General features: G+C 34.7%; 1 protein-coding gene across 1 annotated transcript in view; it reads right to left on the bottom strand.

The window, feature by feature from the left end:
* Window positions 1–786: 786 nt before the first annotated feature.
* Window positions 787–27763, bottom strand: part of enc (encore) — a 66517-nt gene continuing 39540 nt past the window's right edge. The window contains exons 3-31 of the mRNA XM_068765716.1: window positions 26661–26740; window positions 25821–26057; window positions 24280–24443; window positions 23513–23607; window positions 22242–22305; window positions 21942–21997; window positions 21572–21701; window positions 20386–20516; window positions 19319–19418; window positions 18221–18350; window positions 17771–17863; window positions 16751–16874; window positions 15613–15711; window positions 15364–15464; window positions 14443–14550; window positions 13393–13456; window positions 12997–13088; window positions 11926–12426; window positions 10615–10735; window positions 9854–9933; window positions 9273–9378; window positions 8431–8524; window positions 7842–7932; window positions 7489–7611; window positions 6592–7001; window positions 5906–5988; window positions 5142–5413; window positions 4669–4717; window positions 787–3963 (exon numbers count right to left, since the gene is read on the bottom strand). Of these exons, the coding sequence (XP_068621817.1) occupies window positions 3911–3963; window positions 4669–4717; window positions 5142–5413; window positions 5906–5988; window positions 6592–7001; window positions 7489–7611; window positions 7842–7932; window positions 8431–8524; window positions 9273–9378; window positions 9854–9933; window positions 10615–10735; window positions 11926–12426; window positions 12997–13088; window positions 13393–13456; window positions 14443–14550; window positions 15364–15464; window positions 15613–15711; window positions 16751–16874; window positions 17771–17863; window positions 18221–18350; window positions 19319–19418; window positions 20386–20516; window positions 21572–21701; window positions 21942–21997; window positions 22242–22305; window positions 23513–23607; window positions 24280–24443; window positions 25821–26057; window positions 26661–26729 (3840 nt within the window). The 5' untranslated portion in view covers window positions 26730–26740 and the 3' untranslated portion in view covers window positions 787–3910. The remainder of the gene's footprint in view (window positions 3964–4668; window positions 4718–5141; window positions 5414–5905; window positions 5989–6591; window positions 7002–7488; window positions 7612–7841; window positions 7933–8430; window positions 8525–9272; window positions 9379–9853; window positions 9934–10614; window positions 10736–11925; window positions 12427–12996; window positions 13089–13392; window positions 13457–14442; window positions 14551–15363; window positions 15465–15612; window positions 15712–16750; window positions 16875–17770; window positions 17864–18220; window positions 18351–19318; window positions 19419–20385; window positions 20517–21571; window positions 21702–21941; window positions 21998–22241; window positions 22306–23512; window positions 23608–24279; window positions 24444–25820; window positions 26058–26660; window positions 26741–27763) is intronic.

The raw sequence follows: 27763 nt of genomic DNA, 5'->3' as shown, positions 1-27763 counted from the left end.
TTTAAAAAAGTTCTTATATCTTCTTTATATACCTTCGTCAGTAGTTGCAAGGGGTCCACTGGAACTAGTTTAATTTTGAAAGTTTTGTATGAGAAGTCTTGGAATCTCTGGCTTAGACGGACACTAGGAAGTAACTAAACCCAAGGACATGTAACGCGACCCTACTTAGCATGAAGGAGCATTGAGGGTAGGTATAAATAAATGATAATAAATAAAATTCACGTTGTATAGGCTAAAATCTTTAATATTAACAACGATATACTCTACAAGTTACAATAAACTTCCATATAAATTATACAATCTACGGGACATCGCCACTCTTGCACTCACCACGTGACAGGTTACTGCCAACCGACGTTTTTGGTTATGTCTACCTCCACGGCCTCTTATGTATCTACAGACACCGAGATTAATTAATTAAGCTATTATGTATTAAATAAGTGATATCCACTTTTTGACATACATTCCCAGACTCAAAAACTATTCGAATTTTATTATAAACTGCGATTACCTGATATACCTGTTGAGTATGATTTAAATAAATAGAGTCCGCCCTAAAGCACAGAGTATGAAAATAAAAAAAATAACAAAATTGAAAATTAATTTCTTTTTAGCTTCGCTTCGCTGCTTATGCGCTACTATAACAATCTTAGTAATGTAAAATATATTATTAAACATTTGGGTTGAAGTTGTTTTTTAATTTTTTTTATAATCTGTCTGTGATTTTGACATTTGACATTTACGTGATAATTAGAATTAAAACCATAAACAATTTTGACGTTTTTAAAAATTATGTTGGCATTGTTGTCCAACGTGCTACCTAGTGATAAAAAAATAATAGTTGATTTTGTTCATTCACAAAACGAGTGAATTGGTCTTCATTTAAAAATTAATCATTATATTATTTTGGTCGATTCATTAAGTAATTAGTCTCGGTATCTGCAAAGTTATAAAAGAAGCCGGACGCCGCACCAAAAGGTTGTACGTTTATATGTAACATACGCACTAATACACGAACATGTACAGACAGGATCACTTGCGTAACTCGACTCGCTAACTTTGACGGCTCCGTCCTCTACTTCACAATGACAGATGACAGTTGACAATGTCACAACAAACGCCTCACTGACCGCAAATAAATAACACCAATGTGCAATTTTAATATTACTCATACGAAACACCGAGTGACCGACGACTACACGAGTTATTTTTTATTTTATTTTTTGCATTTTAATTAAAGATTAACGTGACTTGTTTCGGAATAACTTAAAATATTAAAAGAGTCGATAGGTTATACTCATAATTTCAGCTGAAAGACGTCCACTTTCGAATGATTGATTATAGGCGATCCTACGTTGCGCTTGCCGAATGAAATGTTGACTGTGGTTGGCTAAAACATTTTTACGCAAATCAATATTCTTGTTACATTTCTAAGAACATATCTCTTATAATATTTTAAGCTATTACGCATGAATTATGTAAAGTTGTAGATTAAAATAATCGGTAACGTACTTTTTAAAAAAATAAGGCATAAACGTAATTGTACAACGCCGCTTTGTAGCATACAACTTGTTAAACCGCACATGTAAATTCAATTTCCACTTTAAATAAAATTCGGGTATCACATAAATATAAATCTAACGATGATGTTTTTTTTACATAGATTTAATAATAAATATTTTCTTTGTAAAAAATTATGGAGTATTGTAATTTACATTTGTGATTTTACAAATGACTACCTAGCTTATATATGAGCTAAACTTAATTATAAAATAATTAACAAACATCACGTGAATAAAAAACATGAAGTAAGACGCAGCATAATACTAGTGTATCGGGATATGATAATTTCACTTTTTACATTTTCAAATATCTTTCATTCGACTACCTTTAAATACACACTCGGACTAACTTTCCTCTATAGATGATAGAAGCGTTGCTGTCAATTGTAAGAAACGCAGAATACTGACGAACTATCTCCCCGCCTCACCGGGCGCACGCAGGCGCGGTACAGCTGTTTCGGTAGCATTATATATGTAATCTTAGCTATATCCGTTCTTTCGATATATAACTGCAACAAGAGCTGAAACTTGGTTCAATGAACCAAGTTTCAGCTCTTTCAGTCACATTCCAAAAGAATGATAAACACGTGACATCCTAACCATCCACTCTAAGACCGGTGAAGCAGACAGAACAAAACCTTGTCCATGCCATTAAAAAAAAAACTAATAAATTTAATCATAAAAATGACTACTTTTCCTAAGGCGCGGTGTAGCGGTTTTGGCAGCCTTATAATAGTCATACAGCTGCACAGGGTTTTTCATTTCGAAACTATATATAATTTACATGTTTGTTTTAAGAATCATTTAATTATTCTCGCGTAAGAGTAGCCTTGGATAAAGATTCGGACAAGTCGGGCGACAAATTTTGAGAGGCGCGGATGTTTGAATAAAATACTTTAAAAATCACATGTATCTCTTTTAACTAGATGAATTATTTTTTAATTACTATTTTTCTTTCAATCATGCAGTATAAAATTATGTTTGATCGTGCGCTAAATTTTGTTTTTGATTGAGACGTACAGATTTTCTATAGCAACGCTAGTAAGTTTTTAGTCCGAGTATGTACAAGTATGTATCACAAGTGCGAATGTCCCAAAGAGTTCTCTCTTCACGTTTATTATTTGTCAACCTAAATAAACAGGAAATTATAATAACAGATCGATGTCCGTGACAGCGGAAGGAAGCTTGCGGACACCAGAGAAGCTAAACATAAAAAAAGATATCACTAAGTCTATGCTTCGCAGTTTTATTTAAGAAAAAAAATGACTAGTTCGTTTTATGTGAGATCTTGTCATGTCCGAAGGTTCCTTCTACTTAATTGTAAATATATTTTGTACGGGAGCAGCGAAGAGAGACAGAAGCCTGAAAGAATTTCTATTTAACCACATCTATATTTAAATGTTATAACCATTGTTCCTTTAACTTTAAAATTCAGACAATAAAATGATTGTGTTTATGTGTACAATGGCTGAGTTCTCAACTCCTATTGGTTACGCTATTCCTGTTAGATATAGGTTGTCCCATAAATCAACGCCAATACGAAACGGTTAATAGGGCATATAGTGTAAAAGATATTGGATACGTGAATTTGTAGTCATAGTTATAGAAAAAAATCACAACGGAATCGAAATAAAAAAAAATATGTGTCAACTTTCTTAAATAAATTTTCTTTAGTAAGTCACGACTTATTCTATGATTATTACATATATTGTTTATAGGACATACGTTTATTTATGGGACACCTATATTTGAACCGTTAACACATTTATTACACAATGTAGTCCCGATAATACGCCATCAACAAAATTATTTCTAGAACGGGGAATCTAAACAACTTCAAAGATGCTAAATACTTATGTTGTAATTATATTTTATATATAATTAATTTGATAAACTGAATAATAAACTTCGTAATGAGGTTTATACCAAAAACAAGACGAGAAATATGTTAAAAAAATTTTGATTTCCAAACGGCGTATGGTTTTTGAAGTTGACTAATTCCCATTAAAATCCGTACAGCGGACTGCACTTTCTCGAATATAGGAGTACACATGAAAAAATATTATCTGCAATCTAATAAAGGCTTTTAGCTAAAATTATACAGTTGGGATTTTATAGACATTTCTTTATTATCATCTAGTTCTCTATTTAAAAATATTTGTTTTTTTTTACACATTTAATATTTATTATAGACGGTAATTTTTTTTTTGGTTATTTGTTAATGGATATAATTTGTTTTGATCTAAGTGGACAAATGTCGTGTATTCCGCTGTACGGTAAGGATATGTACGCTTAATTAAATACTATTGTGTGTGTGTTAGTTATTTTTTTATGCAGGTGTGGTAGGTTTAACGTCGGCCATTTCTTGTGTCAGGATGCGGTCGTCTCGGATGGCCTAGTACTGAAAAATAATTTCAATTTTATTTAAACATTTCCTATATTTCATTTCACTACTTGGCGAAACCTTATTGTATAAATCTAAGGAGATCCCTTCTAGTTCACCAAAAATACTTTTAATATGAATGTTGTTACGAATAAACATTCAGTTCACACTGAATATCGATTTACTTTGAAAGGTTTAAGTGACATTTCCAATTGTAGTTATCGCTATTAACATCATTATTTCAGCCATAGGACGTCAATCGGTTTACATAAGCTAACCCATAGATTTCCTGATAGGAACGTTAGCAAGCAGTCTGCATTCCACCGTGTGGATAGACGTTTATAAGCTTCGCTTGCTGGTCCGAGGTCAATACTCTAGAACATCAACTCGCCAATCTGCTGGGCGTTGTTGAATTTCATTCATCTATGGATTTCTTTATTTTTGATTCATTACGTAAATAAATCTGGCGCATAGTCCTCCCATGGTTATCTAAATAAGCGAATTATTATTATTAGTAAATCGTCTGAATGATTTGACACGAATCTTTGTTTTATTTCAACGCATATAATCAAGTCGACATTGTTGGGTGTAATTAAATTAGTATAATAAAATCAATTGATGATCGAAGACTTAAAACAAAAACAAAATCTATTTTATTTTTTACTGGTGCCTAATTAAGTCTGCACTATATATTTTGAAAGAACTTATGGCGTTGAAACTTACCAGGGTGTACTGGACCTGGTGACCGTCTGCACCATGCGCCTGGTGACATCTGATAAACCGTTACAAAATATCATCAAATATACGCATTATGTCATTTGAATAAATAAATTTTGGTTATATTTGATGCATTAGGAACAGTGTTGAGACCACGTTTCAATGTTCTCGAAAATTCTAATATGTCCGATTAAAAAGACATCACCACCATATTCTCATTTTATATTATTTCAGATAAACATTCAAAAAATTTAGCTGAAGACGTAAAAACTTGTTAAAACTTATTTTAAATTGATTTATGGTTCACTCTACGCAAAAATCAATGGTCTCAGTAACAATAATAAAGAAGATTTTAGATTAATAATAAGCGTTTTTAAAATTTAGATGATCATTTGTCAGAACTATGGATTCATCCTTTTAAAGCTTTTAGTCCCTATTTTAAAACATTCTGTATAAAATGAGACAAAAAAATTACTCACCTGTCTAAATAAATACGGCGGCCTATATTGAAATTGAAGCGGGTTCAGGTTTCTGTTCCTGTGCATACCATCGAATCTTCTCTCTCCCTCGCTCTTGCCATCAAAGCTCTCCCCGGTGCGTTTCTGGTTGTACGTGTTGATCGGTTTCTCTGTCGATTTGTTGTCCTGCTCACGCTCGGGCCGCTGCCGGTTCCTGTACTGATTGTCGTGCCTGTTGTCGTGGCGGTGGTACTGCGATGTGTAGTCGAATGTCCGCCGCGCATCTTGATGGTCTGAAAGTAATATTTAAAAATTATTAAATATAACAAAGTCTCTACAACAATTTGGCTGTATTATGAAAAAGAAATTAAGGTAGGGCTTGTTGTCCACGTTGTGATGAATGGATAAGGTGAGAGCTTCACCCATGAATTTCAACAAGTGTATAGCATGAAGCAAAGATGGATAACAGACTATGAAAGTGCATGCACCACAACCTATGTCATGACTTGTCTACTAGGAACACAAGAAGATAGAGATATCATTCTAATACATTTTATACCGAGATCGGATAGTTGGCATAAACTAATGTTATCGTTAATGTAATATTCGAATGTACTTTATCAAACGAAGGTTCTTTATTTTAGAGAAAGTTAGAATGAAAGCGATAAAGTAAATTAAATGTGCTTTTTTATTAATTTTAAAAAATTATACAAAATCTACCTCTACAAATATAATAATTATAAATGTGTATCAGATCTTATCTAATATCTGTATTTGATGCTTACAGTTATTCCTAGCCTGCATGTTTCTTATAGAGTTGACGATAGCGCGGGCCGCAGAACTAAGTTGTGTATCTTCGTTTGGTCGTCTGTAAATAATTATTAAGAAATTTATTATATTTCAAAGCATCATATTCATATTTTTCAGCACAAATTAAAGGCGCTAGGTGTTCTGATGGTAAGTGACATTGCCTTGTTCATTACGATGTGATTCCACGGTGCTATTGAAACCGCTGTACCGCGGCTTAGACAAGCGAAGCTGAGAGTAGAGAGAAAAACGGACATGAGTTCCACCTCCGCAAGCTCATACCTCAAAAGCTTCTGAATATCTATAATCAAGTAGATTTTATACGCACTTGAATCGAACTCCGGTTCTTGCTCATCTGCTGCTAAGAGCCGGACAAAAACTCAACAGTTTCTCATTAAATATTAATTACTTTTAAATTAAACATGTTTCTATACATTACAATTTCAACCATTTAAGTTGACATTATAATGTATATAAGGCAATAAAACAAGTTCAATAAATTCCTTTCAACCAATGTACATTTAATTTTTGAATTAAAAGTAAAAAAAGGGAGGTCTAAGATATCTTGAGAAACTGTGGCGCGGTACAACGGTTCCTTTTAGCGCTATACGTAATAAGCGGACACTTGGATAGCAAGCAAAATTTGATGTATATCAACACTTACCCCATAACTCTTCCGTTAAAATGATTATTTATGGGATAGTTCCCTAATATGCCACTGCCGCTGTTCCTTCTTTTCCACTCATCTCTTTTGTACGGGCGGTCGTTGTCCCGTGTGTTCACCTGTGCCATTTGTTCTTTAATCTGCTGTATTTTTACAGCGATTTCGTTAGAGTTCTGGCGGTTGAGGTTTCTATTCATGTCTCTGTTAGGAACCGGGTTTGCAACTTCGCGATTCACGCTCTTGTCTTCGAACTGAGGCTTCTCGTCGGGTGTGTTTCGAGCAGAGCCGGCGACGGAGTTGTGTTTCGAGAGTCTATGGTTGCTGGTCACACTGTTCCGGCGCGGTGGTTCTGCTTGCTTTTCAATGACAGGGTACACTGGTTGGCACAATGGGTACGGTTGCTGTATTACCTGTAAAGAAATTTTCATCTTGAGTGGTAACTATAATCATAACGTCGGCTAATAGGCGCCCACTGCTAAGCATAACCCTTCCTCAAAGGTCGCCGCGATAACCGGTTTTCCGTTTCCCGTGTCGAGCGGCTTGCCGCGACTTTAACCATTTCGTCCACCTAGCGGAAAGTGTACTGTACTTTATTAGTATTCCGTATACTGTATTTTATTAGTATTCCGTCTTAATTTTGGTGCTTTACGAATTGAATCTTCTAATTAAATATTTTATAGCAATAGAAATCTTGTGCAATTATTATAAGCAAAATTATAAGCAAACAGTATAACTGAAATCTTTATATATGAAAATTACCCATGTTAATCATGTTTTATAGTTTCAATTTACCTTGTGCATTTGCAACATCGATAAATAAATTGCCTTGTAGTAGAACTTCACTTTTAAACACTAAGGAATATTTCACAATATATATATCAATGAAAAAAAACTTACGGGCGGATAAACAACGTTGTAGGGCGGGTACATATTTGGGTACACGACGGGGTACAACTCTTGTACCAACAACTTCGGAGGCGCCACCGACGGGACTGACCATTGCACTGGTTCCTGATATTGCTGCAACATACATTCATTACTTTTTATATGGAATTATGTGCCGTATATTTTTAATTAAAATTTAATTATTAATAATGTCACTATCTGAATGCTATAATATACTATTTAATAAAATTACAATAATAAAAATATCATATTTATATTAATAAAGGTTTTCATAACTAGGTTTATACTTAAAGGAATTTTTACATTCATTATCAAATACGTGTGGATTATTTATTTATACGTACACCGACGGGGTAGTGAGGTATCTGTGGCGGTAGAATGACGTTTCCGACGGGATACTGCGGCATTTCTACTTGACCGTACGCAACGTTGTAACTGAAAATATAATAAAAACACATTAACATTGGGATTTAGCGTGTGTGTGTCTAAATAATCTAAGCAAAAATAATGAGGTAAAAATAAATATAAATCAATGAAAGATACGGCCAATACAGTATAGTATGATTATTTCGAGTTGTCTGGTAAAAAGTATAATTTTGTAAAGACATTGAGAGGATAATTTAAAATCATCATCATTATGTCAGCTGATAGAGGCTCAGTGCAAGACATAGGCCTTCTCGAACATCGTCATCAAGACCGGTCTTTTCTTCTAATGAGGGGCCTAACCTCGCTACCAATTCGTGATTGCCATTTAAGAACGTTTCGGACTTAACAGCTCCCGGTTGCACTAGCAATGTGACACGCCCACTGCCACTCAAGCAATTCTACAAACTATATCAATAACCTTGGTTCTTCGACGGTTCTCCACATTTCTGATTCAAAATAGGTGTAGGTAAACAACTTTAATACTTTACATTGATAAGTTTTACGTACCCACGATGCTGATGCTGCATGGCGGCAGGATCGCATGTGCCTGCGCATGCACCGCAGGCCGCGCTGAAGTCGGCCGCGTATGGATAGCTCGGATCTACATGAGTAGATTTATTCAGGATATGAATACATTCAATTACATCAGTAGTGATATATAAGAATAGTACAAAGTGAAATAGATGATATCTGCTTTTGATGACGTAAGTGACTCAAAAGGTTTATCAGTACCAGTTACCTCCGTATAACAGTTATATTATACTTTGACTAATTTTAAAGAATTGCATGCGTTCACTTTTATCTGACCTCAGCTTTAAGACACGTTACTTAATGAGAGCCCAGCATATACCAAATCGGTGAAATTGTTGTATGTAGTGGCCATAGCCTAGAGCTCTTCAGAGCTTCAAGCTACACTAAAAACAGGTTATTAAAAGATGTTTTGTTGAGGAGTTTCTTCCTACTTCCTGTACACAACTATAACATCTTGGGAACCAAAATTGATTAAAAAAAAAAGATAATAAGTTGACAATCATTATTGATTAAGTTCTGTTAAAAGATTCTTTATCTTTAACAGAGGCTAAGCTAAGCACCTTCTGTGCCGTCCCCTCAAACCCGAGATATCAGTAAATACTGTTTGGACAACAGTGTAACTTAGGTAAAAAAAAAAAAACAAAGAATCTCAAATAACTTGAATTTTTTTTTCCTGCAAAATGAACATTAATATTATTAATATAAATAACTATACTTTTATCAAACAAAGTTTTACTACCAGGCTAAGAATTATACAATTAGCTTACAATAAGCCTTGCCAATAAATAATAATCAACTTCAAAAGTAATCGTATTTACCAATTCGGAAAGTACTGTCATTATTGTGCGGGGACGTGGGCAACGGTTTCGGTTCTTCAGGCTGCTGTGGAATCATCTGCTGATATATAGGCTGCATCGGTGGTTCCTGAATGAAGGTGTTGAATGTAAATTTATTTTTGCTCTCAACATGACAGCGTTCGCTTTACAACTTATTTCATTCTATAATCTACTAATTAATTACGACATAATGCTATTATTATTTTTGTAACAAATAAATGTGACGCGTTAAAACTAGCGGTTTTAACATTGAATTTAATTTATTAATAGAGATTACTGTTGTATAACATTAAAAATCAGAGTCCATTTGCTTTCCTCAACGATTGTCATTATGAGTTCTCCTCCACTGCTGGCATCCAGCGAATTTCCTCGGTCTTAACTATATCAGTCCTTGGCTTGTGATCGCCACTCGAAAACCTTGCCGCCTCAACGGCCATTGATTTCACAAGTGAATATCGATTAATTGCGAGAAATTATATTGGAATTTCAAAATCACTTTTCATTAAACTGTTTATGTTTACTCATAAATTAAATATGATTTATGTAATTTTAGTTAAACTTACCAATCGACAAGGATTCGGGACGAACGAATATCCCTGCGGCATTGGCGCTGGGTACATCACATTAGTCAGTGACAAAGGACCTGCCGAAAAAGTTCAATAAAATCATTAATCCGATCCTATGAAGGTCTACACAACTTTTTAAATGAACTGTAACAGTTTAGTAATTAAGAACTTTGTGATAATTATGCAATAAGGTAAAAAAATAACAACCTTAGAAATAGGTTTGAAGAGAAGTACTGTACGTCTAATGTTATATAGGGAACAGACGTCCGAGTAACTGGTTTATCTAATGGTCATGTAGAAAAGGAGTCCCATAGCACGCGACGGTTCGTTAGACCGACCCGGCACGCAGCGGTTCATCTGTCCGACCCGGCCCGTGTATCGCTACGTTACGTTTAACTGCCACGCATCTCTAGTTTTTGTTCATTGTATAACATGAAGCTTCTCAATTACATTTTAGCTAAAATTAATTCAAAGCAAATATATATCTTTATATATAACTTAGTATCGAGTATTTCTTATTTATTATATTTACTATATATTACTTATTTTTTTGTGGACGACGGTCATTTTTGCCTTATTATTATGTTTACCCAGTTTTTGTTAGTAAAGGACGATGGCTCTCACAAAGGCCTAGGATTAGGTCGCTACATACTACTCTAGCAGCCTATCGAGCCTCTTATATTTCGTGAGCAAATGCTCCATGGAGTGATTCTTTGTAGTCGTCTCCGAATCTTTAGAAACTATAGAAAATAACTCACGAATATTTGGATCTGGAATGGGTACAGGCGTGACTTTGGTCTGTAGCATGACGTTGTGAATGTTTGACATATCGGCTTGCATGAAGGCGGGATTAGGGATCGCTTGCGGCGGTGACGTCATCTGAAATAAACAATTAAAGTTTAAAGCTATTAATGTATCAGATAATATCACTTTTCTCTATTACACTAACAATTACTATCACCCCTAGCGGCCAAACCAACGTGTTTTATAGACAATAGTAGTGCATTACATTTTCTCTGTAGAAATAGTTGCTGTTATCCCTAAGGCTTTTACAGCTTCATCTGAACTGAGTTCACGGAGCAGAAGGGTCCGTGAACCTAAAAAAAAGTAGTGGTGAGTAAAAATGTAGTATGAAAATACTTTGAATTTAATGAGCATTTCTGTAAATTTCAAGTGAACCTCTCAAGTACAGCATGCTTTGCAGTTTTCTAAATGAATATTATTACTAATTGGATATATTAGATACAATTTGCTTTTAATCGATTGTAATTCATTTTATCGCTTAATTGTGTATTTTTGGGTTTTGAAAAAAATTGGGAGTAAAATCAGGTATAGATGCAATAAATTCTACTTCTAAATCTGTTCTTTCTACTAGTCATAGGACACTCAGATAATGTTATATTTTCACTTGACCAGGTCATTGGCTTACACCGGGATATTATTATATTCATATTTATACAAATACTCAGATGAATAGTTAACTTATTTATACTATGTATAGAATCGAAATTTAATTATACACTAAACTATCTTAATAATTATGTAATAAATTTAGTAATAAATGAAATTATTTTAATATTAAAATGTCTACATTAAAGTTGATATTCATGGAGTGTTTTAACTATCATGAAATCTATAGAATTATACGCGTATTTTTTTCTAATTTTCAGCCGTTAAACGCTCTCTGCAGGGCATTGCCCCCCCCCCCCCCCCCAAGATCGCCACGATGACTAAACTTACGCTTCCCGCATCCAGCGACTTCCCGGGACATTAGTCCACTCAGTGGGAGTCTACCCACGTCGCGTATACCGGCCCGTGGTTGCCATTCGAGAACCTTTCGGCCCCAGCGGCCATTAGTTGCACAAACAATGTACCACCCACTGTCACTTCAAACGAGCTATTCTTCAAGCTATGTTACTGAACTAAATTAACGAAGATTTAGTAAGTAGATTTAACTAACGAAGACAGTAAATATATACATTTATCTTTGGAATGATTTATGACTGTAATTGTGTGTAGTGGAATTAAAAATTGTGATTATTATTAATTTTATACGATAACACACTTACCTCATCATTACGATAGCCCTGTATGTAATTTGTGTGGGCGATATAAGGCGTCATATCTTGCACTTCGGGACCCATCTTATTGACAAATCTATGGGCCAATGCTTCATTATTTCTTTGATTAGCGTTTTCAAAGGCTTTCTGCTGTTCTAAGGACGGTGTCCTGTGGTTCGGCGAACTGTATTGGTTCTCAAATTGTTTCTGAATCGGCGCTTCGTATGACCTTTGATTGTGGTCGTAAGGTCTATGATTTTCATACACTCTTGGATGATCTGTTGGTTCATAGACAACCTTCTGAATTTGCGTTTCGTATGGCGGTTGCGGATCGACTTCAGGTTTTTGTTCTTCGTATTGTGGACTGGTTTGCACTGGTTCTGTTTGCTCGAACTGGGCGCTGTTAGTTGTATCTATGTTTATAGTATTGGCGGTGGCATTTTGTTCAAAACGGTTTTTACTAGGACTTGATGGTATCGAGTTCTGTTTCTCTTCTGGTTGTATGGGTGCCTGTAAAATTATCATTGGAATACTTTTTAATTATAGAATAGTAGCCGGATTAGAGAAAAAAATGATGATCTTGTATATTGTTGCACTAATATATGGCCCAATAACACTATGTATAAATAAATGTTTGAAGGTAACTTCTATTAATGTCGCGACTTTTCGAAAGTGCTTATTACTAAGCACTTTCGAAAAGCCTATTTAAATAATAAACATTTCTTTAATTCCTTCATTATCATTATTATTATTAATTTATCTAATTTATTACTACTTTGTTGTACAAGATGTTTTTGAGTTAGTAAGTTGTTATAATTGTTTGACATAAGTAATTACTGACGGATTTTATTTATTCATGTTTCAGTCACGCAAAATATTTTTTTCTATTTCTTTTCAAAGATGTGACTGCCTTTAATAAGTGATACATTGTTGGACAGATTTATTATAATAAGAATTATTTATTTAAGATAAATACCAGCATACAGACCTTAAATCTAAAAGTAATTGTTGTACTATCTGTTATTGGTAGTATTACATTAATAATTTATTTGTATATATTTTAACATTAGTTGTTAATACCTTTTCCTGAGCGTTTTTATCAACTGGATCTTGCCGACGTCCTTCGCAATAACATTTAGAGCGGCACTCGTCTGGTGGCTGACACTCGCATTCTGAGAAACAAAGGAGGCACGAAGAATATAACTGACGAAACGGAACAGCGGACACCCACCCACCGTCTTATCACATGGATACCTAAGGCGCAGTACAGCCGTTCCGTTAGCAATATAATCCCGTTTTAAACTTATTATGGGATAAGTTAAGATATAGATGCTAAGGTGAAACTATGTTATTTACACCGATTGCTGTGACATATACAACAATTAGAGTATTTTTATAAATGTTTATCAAATTTTTTACAACTATTATTGTTAAAACATAATTGCACTAAAATATTATTAATTAACAAATATTTACCATTATCGATAAAGGAGTGCTGCTTTTCCAACCTGCCTCTCCTTTTCTCGTTATTTGGATCATTCTGCAATTATAAATATGACAGTATATTAAAAAATTAAATGGTTTATTTTCATAATATGTAGAGGTCAGCTAAAACCAGATTTTACGAAATTAGACCTACAAAGGGAGGGGGAGGAGAGATTGAGGAGGCGTTTATTAAGCTCACGATGCGAGTGGGAGTCAGCTATTACATTATATACTAGTATTAATTACCGAGAAAATAGTGCCCAGTTCCTAAAACAAAAAAAACTGAATCTTATAACTGATCAACTAAAATAACTAATCGTAGGTGCCGCCACCTACAATACTATCACACTCGGTACATTCCAACACCGCTCAGTCCGGAGACCAAGGACACGTACTCGAATTTTCGGACGCAACGATGATGACAGGGGACGCCAACCCCCCAAAAGTACTGGATGTGACCACCGTGTTACTGTGCGCCATCTAGCGGAGTTGCCGTTAAGCGAGGTCGGGTGCAGAGTAGAGCTGTGCGCTGGCAACGAGCAGTTCCAGTGGCGAGCAAATCCGAGTAACAACTCGGTTACGGCAGCGAACGCATGTATTATTCTTCGTTAATTTTTTTACCGCGCGATCTATTAAAATTGTCTGGCTATAACTTATATCCTACAGTTATGCTACACTAGATAATAGCGTTGCTGGAGTTTCTTTAGCTACTTATTCTCTCAGCGCTAGCGGTATGTAAATAAAGCGGTATACAAATGGTAGTAAAGATAGCCAGACAACAGCAACCGACCACGTCGAGGCCCTGTCTATTATTGGGAAGTGACAGCCCAACCCGAAGTCTCCTCAAGGGGGCTCTTGTATTTAGTCATTACATAAAGCATCCACCGAAGCAATCTGGCGTCCAAAATCCGGTAAAATAGTAGTATGTAGCTTCGCTACTTTAAAGACGTCTTTCGCTAAGCAACCTTTGCACCCCACCACATTATATCAGCGGATCCAGAAAATGACAATAAAGGAAAAAAAAAGAAGTTAGAGGTATACCTTGAACTGATCATTCTGCAAGTACACGCCGGCATCATGTATTATCGGCGGATTAGCGGGGTCAAAATGATAAAGACTTCCATCCGGATTGGTGAGAGGGCGACCAGTCTGAAAACGATAAATTTCTGTAACATTCACTTCAACATATAACGAAAACATGTCTTATATCAAATATATGTAATTGGTAATTTTTTTAATACTTCAAGACGTTAATAAGTTTAGACGCAGTGAGTAAAATATGTAAGTGATGACCATTGTTATGTCCTATATTTTTTAAATTTACCTGCTATTAATTGTTGTGTTGTCTTTTTTGGAGATTTCTTAACGAATATAACGGAAGCTAACACGTAATCAATATTTTAGTACATGTTCTTTGTCATAAAAAAACCTGTTTCTAAGTCACTCTCCAAGATCGTACCAGTCAGATATAAATTTGCCTTAAAGTAATTTAAGATAAAATGTTATGGAGACGGCGTCAATGGATTGTTCCTTTCGTTTCACTCATGAAAACAGGTATTGGTATTAGCAGTTTTACTGGATTTGCAAAAAACAAAAACAAAAAATGATCTTACGCATAAGACAACACTTGAATATTATATATTTGTATTAACTTTTTGAAAACGAAATTTCAGCATTATAAGTTTATTCTTACTTCTTGTATTGTATATCCCTGTCACTATTTTTTTACATAAATATTTAAATTTTGGCACAAAAATAACATTATATTAATACTAGATATAATAATTGGTAATTGTTTTACTTTTACGGAAATAAAATGGTAAATCCGCATTGACTTTGTTGTTAGTTCTTCGCAATAGATGACGCGTTAGAAACTAACAAAATTAATTTTAAGCTGACGATTATAAATGATGGTAATGATTTAATATAATAAAGCTATTTTGAGTTGAAAGATCAATTCACCTGAGGATGAATGACTAATGCCCCTGGCGGCACTGAAGACAGGTCTGTGACAGCCCACACTAAAGTTCCACTTTCAATTCCCGGCTCCGGACTAGCTCCACCTGAAAAATTAACAAAGTCTGTTACTATCACTTGTGTATTAATAAATTTTAAAGCGTAAAACTTTGATAACTTCAATATTTTTACTACAAAAAGACATTATTTTCGAAGTAAGAACATAAGGAGCATTTAAAGCAGATTAATACTCGCCTGTAGGCGAAGGTGTAACTGAATCAGTGCTTCTCAAACTGAGGGTCTTATATCCAGAGCTGGAAGGGGACAAGCGCCAACTGCTTGACGCCAGGTCACCTACGGAAGATGTATAGTTCGATAATCGAGTAGAACAGTGATTTTAAAAGTAACAGTCGCTGGGCTTCATAGACCCCCGCTTACGATTTGTAAAACCCCGTTTCATTTGCGAACTTAATGCCTTGACGTATTCCCAACCAGTCGATCCAAGGTGGTTAGAGATAATTAGTAGGCATGGGTCTAAATGAACACAAAGTTAATTAGCTATATAAACATATGCCTTTCATATCTGATCGACGACCAGACATGTCGCCGAATTTCCGAAGGTTAAAAAAGAATCCAATTAAAGAAAATCTAAATAATTCGATTTTAATTTAAGAACATTTTATTTGCGACGCCTACACAAACCTATATATAGTTATAGTTGGTGGAATATTGTATTTGTTATCATAGTTCGTTTGCGTTATGAATACCAACTATCGTTGTCCGCCCTCCAAATTAGAAAGTCAAGTTCACAGAAACGGTTCAACGGTTAGGGACGACTTGCTAAATTTGGCGATGTGACTAGAGCGTTGAACAATAATGATTAACAGCATTCTAAACGCGTACGGACTGTAGTTACAAATAACGTAGCACTTAAATTTATTTCCTGGTCCGGATGATGATATCTATAATCTACAGGCTGATTGGAAATCAGTGTAAAGGCTTCAAGTCACACTTGTTTCCGATCAACCTACATAAAGTCACCCTGAAATATGTTATATTAATTTATTTTGAAATGGGATAGACTGATAACTACTGTCAGTCTGCAGTAGGAGTTAGTAAACAATAATTATTTTAATATGAAGTAATCCGCATTTCGAAAACGCTTTTTTTACTGTATATATATACTAAATATATATTATATATACAGAATATATAAATTATTTCCGAAATCTTTGATTTTGGATACAATATATCTTACATTAATTGACAGTTATTGAATTCTACTATTACCTCTATAAAGCTTAACACCTATTATAACTAATCACCCAGTTAAAACATACAACCTAACATCTTCCCGTGTAAGTGGATTACCACATCAAGGTTGCAGCGTTACCTTGTTTGCTCAGTAGCCTATGGTTAGGCGAGTCGGCCGCATAGCCGCCGAAACTGTGGCTCTTGGAGACCACGCCACGGACTCGGGGAGGAGGTTCGCAGCCACGGCTCTCCAAAGACTGTACCTACGGATAATGTAAACGTAAATATCAGCTTGTAGCAATTAAATTAATATTCACGACTAAATCTTTTTAAGTTTTATGGCATTAAATCTCTTGTCGTCAAAATGTTATTTCTGCTGAAAGAAATAGTGTAAAACCAATGATGTTCACTCACAAGGTGGGTCAGATGATTGTTTGTTGAAATGTGCAGAATGCAGACTTCTTGTAACCGGCCCTATTGAAAATTTCAATAGTCTCTCTGATGGGAGGCCTGTATCCAGCAGTTGACGTCCTATTGCCAAAATAATAGGACATAGCCTAGTTACTAGACTACTAATGTACAAATTTCTATTTTATATTAGTGTGAACTCGGTAGTGTGAAGGGTTTTGAAAATCAAAACCGTACCAACGAATTCTTATAGGCTGTCTTATCATTATTAACGAAACCATATCGTGGTTACTATCACAAAATCTATTTTGATCATACAAAATTTTTCTTTAACTCATACCTGTCGAAATTATACGACGGCTTTGAATATAATTTTCATGATAATGTTTACATTAAAAGTGTTTTTAGTGATCACCTTAGAATCCTATAAACAAAGACCTTTACTCTTTAATTATTTATAATTTGTGTGTGATGTATTATTTATTGTAACCATGTTGTTTGTACCAAGATCTTAAAACCCTATTGAAATGGATGACTATAGAGTTACGAAGATAACTATTAAATATATATAACATATCTTTAAGCTATACTAAATGGGGTAGGGATAAATACTTTTTTTTACTATACAACCGCTATTTTCCTCCATTTTCTGCTACATACTCTTCTATGACTGGACGCAATAAAATGGGTACGTTATAAAAGTTCACAAAATTGAGGCAACCAAAATGTACATAATACAATAATAACTTACCTTTAAAAGTTTATTACGTCCCTCGGAAGTTAACAGCTTGACGGGCCCCGAGTTAAGCCACGGCCACTGTGATTCATCCTGGGCGCAGTTATCCTGTTATAATAAAAACAATTTATTATATACTTACATACTACTATTTCTCACTTTACAGGAATATTTACTTTAATCAAATCTTTATTGTTGATGTTTGTTATATAGACCGGTCATTGTGATTGTCTTTTGGAAAGACCTTTGTCTTGTAGTGGGGCTTTCTATCGCCTGAAATGATTCGGATGACGACGGTGATTGACGATCGATTTCTACCGGTATTATTGGAAAACTGGGCGGGTGGTCTATGTCAAGCAGTGAATGTTCTACTTTAATTGTATCTTTTTGAGAACAATGTCTAAAAACTTTTAAATGGTTAATGATTTGTAAATTCAAATGACTTTTCTCGTGTAAATATCTTACCGAGCTAAAGATTCGACGTCGGACGCGCTCGTACTCGCGTTCGCGTTGCTCGAGCGACTTGCTGCGGGCCGCCCCGCCCACAGCGCCGCAAATGTCTTCCCCGGCTGCCGTCGAACGCTTCAGAATCGACCTATATATAATTGACATACCATAAATACTATATTCGTAGAGCATGGTAATATCAAAAACGCACATCTCATAGGTTGGAGATATGCTAAGGATGCGTTTACATGTATATACACACACATACATGTATAATATATAGTTATACGTTATAGTAATATATATATATACATATATAATATAAGTTATAGGGTGACTAGTTGTAGATGTAAAAGCTTTAAAAGAGCGAATTGGTATCTCATTTCCTTCAATTATTTTATGGTACATCCTATCCAAAAATCAATGGTTTCAGAAGTAATAAATAATGATAATGTAGTAAGAAATAGTATTTTCAAAGTACGGATTGCTACCGATTAAAATTAATATATTAATTGTTTACTATATGTTCCTGTATACTTTGTACTGCCAGAAGTTATTGATCTGCCGCATTCGAACGAAATTTTTTTTAATGTAAGATGCACATTTTAGAGCGATCAATTTTGTCAATTGAAACATAATTATGTTTAATCTTGTCTCTTAATTGTTTACCAAAATTTTAAAATTACTTTCTATCTTGTAAAACATTTTTTTATATTCACTCCACTAATGTATGTGTCGGCTCTTATATATAAAAAAATCATTGTAAAAAATTCTAAAATGTTGGTATGAAAGCAAGAAATTAAATACATGCAGCTGAACTGTACGTTTCCCTATATTTTTAAACAACATTCCTTGCTTCTATTCTATTTGTACAGATAATGTATACTGTAAATATAAATATCTTATACATGAAACTTATACTTATTTCTACCCGTGTCAATTTTTCATGGCTAGCATAATAGCATTATTTCGGTTATATGTATATACTAATAAATGTAGTAAGTAATGCTATTCGGCTAAGAAAATAAGATAGAAAGCTTGCTTTGTATCTCATACCGATAATATGGTATATATATACATTATCCATCTTGAACAAGGAAGGTAATGAAATTTTACTTGGCCAGCGTTTCGTCGCGTTGGTGCTGTGGGCTGGGTGGAAACGTGGCGGTACACCACTCCTTGAAACTGGTGCACGGGATTCTGCCGCCGCTGGTACCTTGTTAAAAAAACATTTATGAAGAAAATTAACTGGCAGGTGAGAAATCATTTTTAATTTTTTTTAAAATTTATAATAAATAATTTATTTTAACACTTATTATAATACATAATTTATTTTAATTATTCACAGCATTACCCACTATTGTGGATATGTTTAGAGTGATTACTTTACCGTGTCATGAATAATAATAATCAAATTTAGCTTCCCTGTAATATCATTCTTTAATTTAAAATATGGCTTTCCAAAGGAAAGATCCTTTGACCAAACATGAACAGTATCGAAAAAAACACATTGCTTATTCTTATGGTGAGAGTGTTTAGGAATTAAATATGTTTTAAATATATATGAGAACATTTCGTGTTAATTTTATTAACAGTTTTTGTTATTTTATTTACATTGAAGCCGACTTCATTTTTGCTGTGACCTATTGTTTTCTATTCATTTTGACATTGTAAGTTATTACCATCTTCATAAAAGCTGTGTAAATATGGCGGATTGATATGATGGATAAAAGAAGGAATAAAGAGAAAAATTGTGAAGGATGAGAGAGGTAAGGTGAAAGTAGGGCGGTGTATATTCCTGCCCCAAAAAAGATGGGGAAAGAGATTTTTAAAATTAAAAAAGGGCAGATTAATTTTTTAATTAACCAGTTCTATTAATACGTAGTTCACGTGTTAAAGAGTTTGATTTTTATTCACGAAATAAGGTGAATTAAAATATTTTATAGTTAAGACGACGACTACTTCTCGTGATCTAAACTATAAAAATTAAAAAAGGGCGGATTAAAAACTAGTTCTATTAATACGTAGTTCACGTGTTAAAGAGTTTGATTTCTACTCACGAAATGACGTGAATAAAAATATTTTATTGTTAAGATCACGAGAATTCGTCGTGACCTTTGGAGTAGGTCAATGCCTTGCTGTGGGTGTGGTTGTGGTGTGAAGTTATATCATTAGATTAGTACCTGTTTTAGAGACCAAAACACAAGTCTTATTAGCCTGGTCAATGTGATGTGACAACTGGAAGAGTGCTGCACACCGGTGCACCAGCATCCGCCCGTATGACGTCATCACTGGAAATCTGACTATGCAGCGCCTGAACAAAAGAAAATACCAAATTAGATAATTTTTGATTAATAATGTACTACTCTATTTTTTGAACTTTTTATTTTGAACTGCAATATTAAAAGAGATTATGTATTATATTATGAGACACCACAAGCCAGCAAGCACTGTGTACAATCCACAAGGTGGACTAGATAACCTTGTTAAGTTCGACGGAAGATGTTGGTTACAGGTGCTTCTAACCATTTTTAATCGAAATCATTGTGTAAGGAAAATGTGATGATGAAGAAATCCGTCTACCGCCTCCTTTACAAATAACAAATACAATGACATATGTTCACATTTAGATGACGTTTTCGATAAATTATATTTAACGCACCCAATTTTCGTGAATATAGAACCGCCACCGCCTCCATTAAAAGATTTATTGCCAAGTAGAGAGCAGTACCACTCTCTTTGGAAATGAGTGCGTTATACTATGAATTATAAGGATTTAAAAAAAATAGTAATTTTAGCCCTTTACTTTTTAAGTATTTAAAATGCTATTTTCTAGTTGGCTTTTACAACATTGGGTTTGAGTTATAAGTGTTAAAGGCAGTTAGCCTAGACCTGATCACGAAATCTAAGCTCTAATAGGGCTTTTTCTGGTGCCTCTATTTGGTTCCATTGCGTTCAAGAGACAAAGTATTACTGGCTATATTGAGTCAGCTGGTATATTTTATTTTTTGTCGAGATTTAGACTGCCGCCCAAGTGGCGTTTGCAGAGGGGAACCGGAAGCAGCGGGCCCTTAGCCTAAAACCTCTTTTAAGGTAGCTAAGTTCAAGGGTTATCTACCTAGCGAATTGCTGGGCTGTCTTTACGTATCCACATACCCCAACGTTGGGAGCGATTAATAAACAAATCCAGTCAATTATTTATAATGCAAGAAGTCAAAGAATAACAAGATGATAACCGGTACTGATTTAACCTCAGAGTCTTTACAGGCATTAAGGGTAGCGAAACTCGAAGGCTCTCGGGGGAGTCTCGGCTCGGGCCGATACTCCTATTTCACGGGATTGTAAGATTTATTAAATTTCATTACTTACCCGGTGTCATTGACCAGGTTATGCAATTCCTTTTCAATCTTCAACAGAGTCAGTCTGTCTCGTGAGTTCTTGTTCAGTGTTTCTTTGATAAAGTGCACCAATTCGGGCCCAGTGGGCTCCAATTTATCGTCTGAAACATTCAATTTTAAGATTAGTTTGATATCGTTATCAAAGCGTTGTCTTCTACGTATTTGAGACAAAATAAAAAAACGCATATTTAAACGAAATGTTAAACATTTTTCAATGATACATAACATGTATGATAAGTTCTGTTATAGAATTTATTACGTCTTCCACAATCACGTATAATTTTCTTTATAAATAATAGTGTATAGGAAATAAGCAATAATTAAAAAAATATTATGCTCACCCGAATCCGTTCTACTTAATGTAATATTCTTTGGTTTTTCCTTACGCTCCGGACATCTGAAATTAAATAAAAAATGTTACTATACATAATCTCTTAGATTTAACACCATAATCCTGACATCCTAGTTAAAGTCTTCCGAAGACGCTGAATACAGACAGTTTCCAACCGTTACTAATCAAAATCTAATCGGAAAGCCTATGTTGTGATGATGGTGATGAATAGCACAAATTTACAAATTATTGTTTAATTAAAAAAGAAAATATAGCAGGAAATAGATAAAAATAAAATTTATAATTTTACCTGCAGTAATATGTGTCATCTATATCGAGACTGGCAGACTTCTTGGCACCATCTTTCGAATTGCCTGAATATTGAAAGAAGAATCTTATAACATTGCGAACATTAGGGACATATAAACTCAACAGCACTGTTATCGACACTATTTAAGTACAGAGATTTACGTACTGTTATTATTTTTAAATAATCTCGAAAATTCGCATAAGCAATAAGTACGGAGAAAACATCAAACATAATGAAAGAAATAACAATTCGATAAAAATGAACATTTTTTTTATTATAGACATTTTAATTTCTCTTTCTTTGCGTATATACTAAGTATTACTATTACTTAAAACCCTATTCTATATACGCTGAATTGAAGACAGCCATTACGCATTTTTTAATGAAACCAGATAGCTACGACACTTTAAAAAAAATTAAAAACGCGTTTACATAGAATTTTTTTTTAACTAGCGCTAGTTACTATTTTAAAAATTATGTGCCAAACTGTCTCTAATATTTTTCTCACATTATTAATAAAATAGAATTTTTTTCAGCCTTTGGTGGTGACATTAATTTTCAGCTACACAAATGTAATAAAATGTTATAATCACAGATTAAATAGTGCAAACACGGCAGGTCACGGAGTAAACAGTAATAATGAACATTATATGAACAGAGTGAGCACCTTGCAAATAATTGATTAAGACTGCCATTTCGCTTTCGTGTAAACGCATCCTTAGGTAATTATTGCAATTCACTTTGCACTGTCAATGAACCAGTTTCATACTGATGAACTGTCAATCGGTATGAAACATTCTTTCGATCGTTGCCAGCACATTACAACATTAATGTAAATCTTACGGAAACTTACTAAGACATCTGGAGATTAATGTTGATTTTATATTCTAATCATAACATCATGTTAATGTATTATTTATTTTTATTTTATTGTTTTATATGTTGAAATAATCAGTAAATAATTGTTAACAATTTTTATCAAATAAATTTTTCTGTATCCTAGTTTCAGACAATATAGTTATTATAATAAATCTTATTTCCATTACATGTGATCGTTTTAAATTTTAATTTGAAATTTTTAATCACATTTTTATTTTTATCAACGAATTAAAGTTTTGTTATGTCAAAACTGTTGTATAGCTAAACTGTTGTATACACTTATCATTCTCTTGGTTATTCGTTTTTTACATTAATATGTATTATACATGTTATGTTTGTTTATAATATTTTTGTAACAGTCGCTGGGGTATCTAAACAAATAAATAAGTTACCTATTTGCTCGGAGTCCGAACAATCTGGGCATTCATCCGAACAGACGATCCCGGAGTCCTGTTTTGTGGGACAAATCGGCTTCCGCCGTCGGCCCCTTGAATTAATGAAAACTTTGCCAATAAATTTCTCATTCTCTTTTCAACCGTTATACGCCCACTGCTAAGTATAAGCCTCCTCCAAATATATCAATGGCAAGATATACCATTATCGTCTCTTTTGACAGGCGGATTGACAATAGCAGTATGGTATTAGAGTACGCAGAGGATGCTGCATCCCATCATCCGTAAACTGGTGAGCAATGGCAATCCTATATAATTAATGCACGAAGTGTGAATTATATAAGATGTATTAAGGGAATCGAACCCGCTGCCTATCATCACAAGTCTCAGTACTCTACCACTGGTCTACCACTACTTAATATAAATATCACAGTCACTCCATGGTGGACACACACATTCCATGGTGGACAGATGATCTTAAGGCCGCCGAAGATGCTGGATGCAGGCCGCTTCTAACAAGTCCTATCGTAAATCTATGGGGCAGAGACCAAGATGTTGATTACAACAGTAAGTTTATCATAATTCATAAAATAATAATAAATGATATAAGGCCACTCACTAGGTGAACCGATGATACGATTAAGGTCTTGGGAAGTCACGGGATGCGGGCAGCGGACCGGTCATCATGGCGTGAAGGCTTACGTATTGCAGTGGGCATATATCGGCTGATATGATGATGATATAATTATTGTAGTTGAAGCTCTGACCTGCAGTGCGGGCATGCACCGCATGTTCCACACACGCAGGCGACGCGAGGGTTGTTTGAGAGCAGGTCGCGCGAACTGTCAGAGTGATCGCGCTGACCCAACCAGCGCTGTGCTCGTTGCCGCTGCTCCGAGTGAATCTCCGACTCCCACGCGCCGTGGGTTATCTACATTAAAACACACCCGCGTTAAGGCTGAAAGTTAGGTGCGATATATTTCGGTGTACCTTTTCTTGCAATAACAGATAGAGAGTTATGTACCAAAGCCGCTGATATACGAAAGCGCCTATGGCCTTTTCTTTAACTACAGAATCAGAAAATACAATATAAAATATACTCTAACTAATACATTGAAAAAGTTGAGAAAGCCCCATTTTTCGACGAAACGGTGAATTGGCATAAATTTATTTACACGTGTTTATATAAGGAATTTGCGAGGAGTAATAATCGGCCATAAATGTACAAAAGACACCGAAAAACTGGCTTCTTACTAAACTAAAAGTCCCCCATTCGTAAGCCTAGTAACCAAAACCCTAACAACCTCGTTATGTACACTTGCTTTTAGTTCGTTTGCATTAAGAATATAGTCATTATTGTCCGCCCGCCTAATTAATCGCCCATCAATTGAATCACGGAGAAAAGTTGCATGCTTACTTTCAAACTTAAAGGCTTATTAAGAGTAATTCGGTGGACAGTGATCAGCTACATTCTTAACACGAAAGAAATTATGTTATGTAATGTTTACTGTAATTATTTACTTTTATTTTACTACTTCAAGTTATCTTTGTATCATAAAGGCCCCTTTAGCTTTAACCGAAGGCCAGATATCGAAATTATCACTGAAGAAAACCGTGTTCAATATACAAAACAGTTTCAGATTACCGCGTCAAGTCATTTGAGCCACCTTCAATTTAATTATCTGACTCATTAGCGAAGTTCCTTTATCTAAAGCGCATAAAGCTTTGTATTGAAGCTTTTTAATTGAAGTACATATTTACGTAAAATTTATTATTGAAGGACACGGATTCTGTATACATATAACAATATGTAATTTCTTTTCAAAAGTAATTATGTGTCCAGCGCTTTGACAATTTGAAATGGGAGTGGGCAGGTTTTGGAGTGGAGACGTTTAGCGAACGTAGCACGTTTTGCTACAAAATGGACAGATGTCCTAGTAAAGATCGTTGGACGACACTGAGTGCAGTTCTCTTTCTACCGGTCTCATTGGAAATCGACGGAGGGGATCCCTATCTAGCAGTGGGCGTCATAAAGCTAAAATGACGATGCTGATAAAATTTTTATCTGACGACCTTACCAAAGTCGTACATCGACATGTACGACTTTGGTAAGGTCGTCAGAAGACGCTGGTTATAGGTCCCGACCAGCTGGTCCTATTCGAAATCTATGGGCTAGTAATAGACTTTCACAAATAATAAAGGTCTAATAATGGAAGCCGAACTGATCCAAGAATCAGAAGATGTTTTCTATTAAAATTGTAGTGTTTTACCTTTGCGAACTATACTTAGTTCCATCGATGAAACTAACCTGTATCTCTACAGACTGCTTCTTCCTGTCATTATCTCTCCTATCACTACAGCTAACATCACTGGCATGACTAGATGCGTCGCTGGCGTCACCGCTGCCGTTGGGCGAGCGCTCGCTGGCCAGCTTCGTGACGCCCTTGCGGGGCTCCGGCGACAGAGCGATGGGCGAACAGGTGCGTGGCGGCGACTGCGACTCTCGAATTGCTTGGCTACGCACAAGCTGCTTCGTTTTGAGGCTCTGCGGCAGATATCATAATAACATATTTTATTTCCGACCCAGTGCCCATAGAATATTAGTAAGATATATCAAATTTTTACTATGTATATTAGCAACAGCTTAGTAATGTACACAAATTAAAAATAACTTTAAAAATTTATTTTACTATTAATTCTACGGGAGACAGCATCCGCACACAATATTACAAAACAGTTGAGTCATACACATATAGGATGATTGAAGGTTGGTGGTAAAAGTTTTGAAGAGATGACTATATAACTGATTTGCTGACACTATACCGATTTCTAATTTCCCTGTATTAAATTATGACTGAAATATGTTACTCTATTAAATTTTTTTTGATTGCGGCGCTGATGCACGTTTTTAGCTTAAGCCCCTTCCGATTTCCTAAGGTGTGGCACGCAACTGCTTCGATAGCACTATATTTCAAGGCGCAATTGACTCAGAAATACCGATGATATATTGGACAAAAGATATGAAAAGGTTTACAAAGACCAGAATAAAAATGATCATAGCAAGGCCTAACCGTAAACTCCATCTTTTATCAATACAACAATTTAATTTAAGACAGCTCAAACAAAAGAGTTAATTTTCTTTAATTACCCGACTCCTTATCAGCTGCCCCCCATCTTCAATGCCGTGGCAGACCTTTTCTACCTCAGACTTCTCCATTGCAATGCACCCTGCAATACAAAACGAACGCTTTATTAACGTAAATATTTCTTAATACTAAAACATTGTTTAGACAATTTTATTACACTCATATTTTCAATAATCAAGAAATAGTCTCCACGAATAAATAATAAAAAAAACTTTTAATGAGAATTGTAAATAGAAAAATGTAAAGATAAAAAATATCTACTGGTTCTATACTTAATATCTTTTTGGCCGATTAATGTTTTTGGTTATTTATAATTTTAACTAACCTCTACTTTTTAATTAACGACTTAAGTTACTTGCAATAAACGATTTGGCTTAACTTCGTTAATTAAAATGAGTGCGTTCAGTGACAATCTGTGCTCGGACTCGCTTTTAATTTTACAGTGAGCGAACCAGTACGCCACGAGACTATAAAATTGTTATTTGCAATTTCGTGTGCTGATTTACGCGTATTCCGATGTGAAGGAATAATACGTCAAGATAAAATATGCTTACGTAGAGAGCGCAGTACAAACATTTTGTATAAATTTGGAATTGGTAAACCGCGATGAAAAAAAGCAACTCTTGCGTTATCTGTGAAATTCTAATTCGAAGATTTTTAGTTCAAAATATAACGTACTCCTTCTCCATGCCTTGCAACTCGCATGAGAGAAAACGTTTAAGAAAAATTTTTTTTTGGTTTAAAATACGCTTTTCGATTTAGATTAATTAAAAGTTTTGACAACAGAAAATATTAGTTTTATCGAAATTTTTTAATATTTTTCAGTTTTTATGGCATTTTACCGATATTTTAAAAATTTCCTTTGTAGGCACAGGCTGCGGGGTCAATAAAAAAAAATAGCAACAGATTAAGTATTCTTGTTATAACTCAATTCTAATATAATAGATGTTTATTGTTAAAACAAAATGTTTTCACGACACGTATCATTGATCTTTTGGCGAAACTCCATCTATTTCAAGAATGATATTACTCCAACAATTTTTGTAAACTTTAGCCAACGCGATCACGAGCATTCAACTGTTACGACAGAAAGATCAAGGTTTTT

Source organism: Battus philenor, unplaced genomic scaffold, assembly GCF_028537555.1.
Source record: "Battus philenor isolate CCGP_79_NKW_IND1 unplaced genomic scaffold, ilBatPhil1.0.hap1 SCAF_20, whole genome shotgun sequence".
Classification (NCBI taxonomy): Eukaryota; Metazoa; Arthropoda; class Insecta; order Lepidoptera; family Papilionidae; genus Battus; species Battus philenor.
Note: the sequence above shows the minus strand (reverse complement) of the source record. Positions and strands in the feature narration are given on the sequence as shown.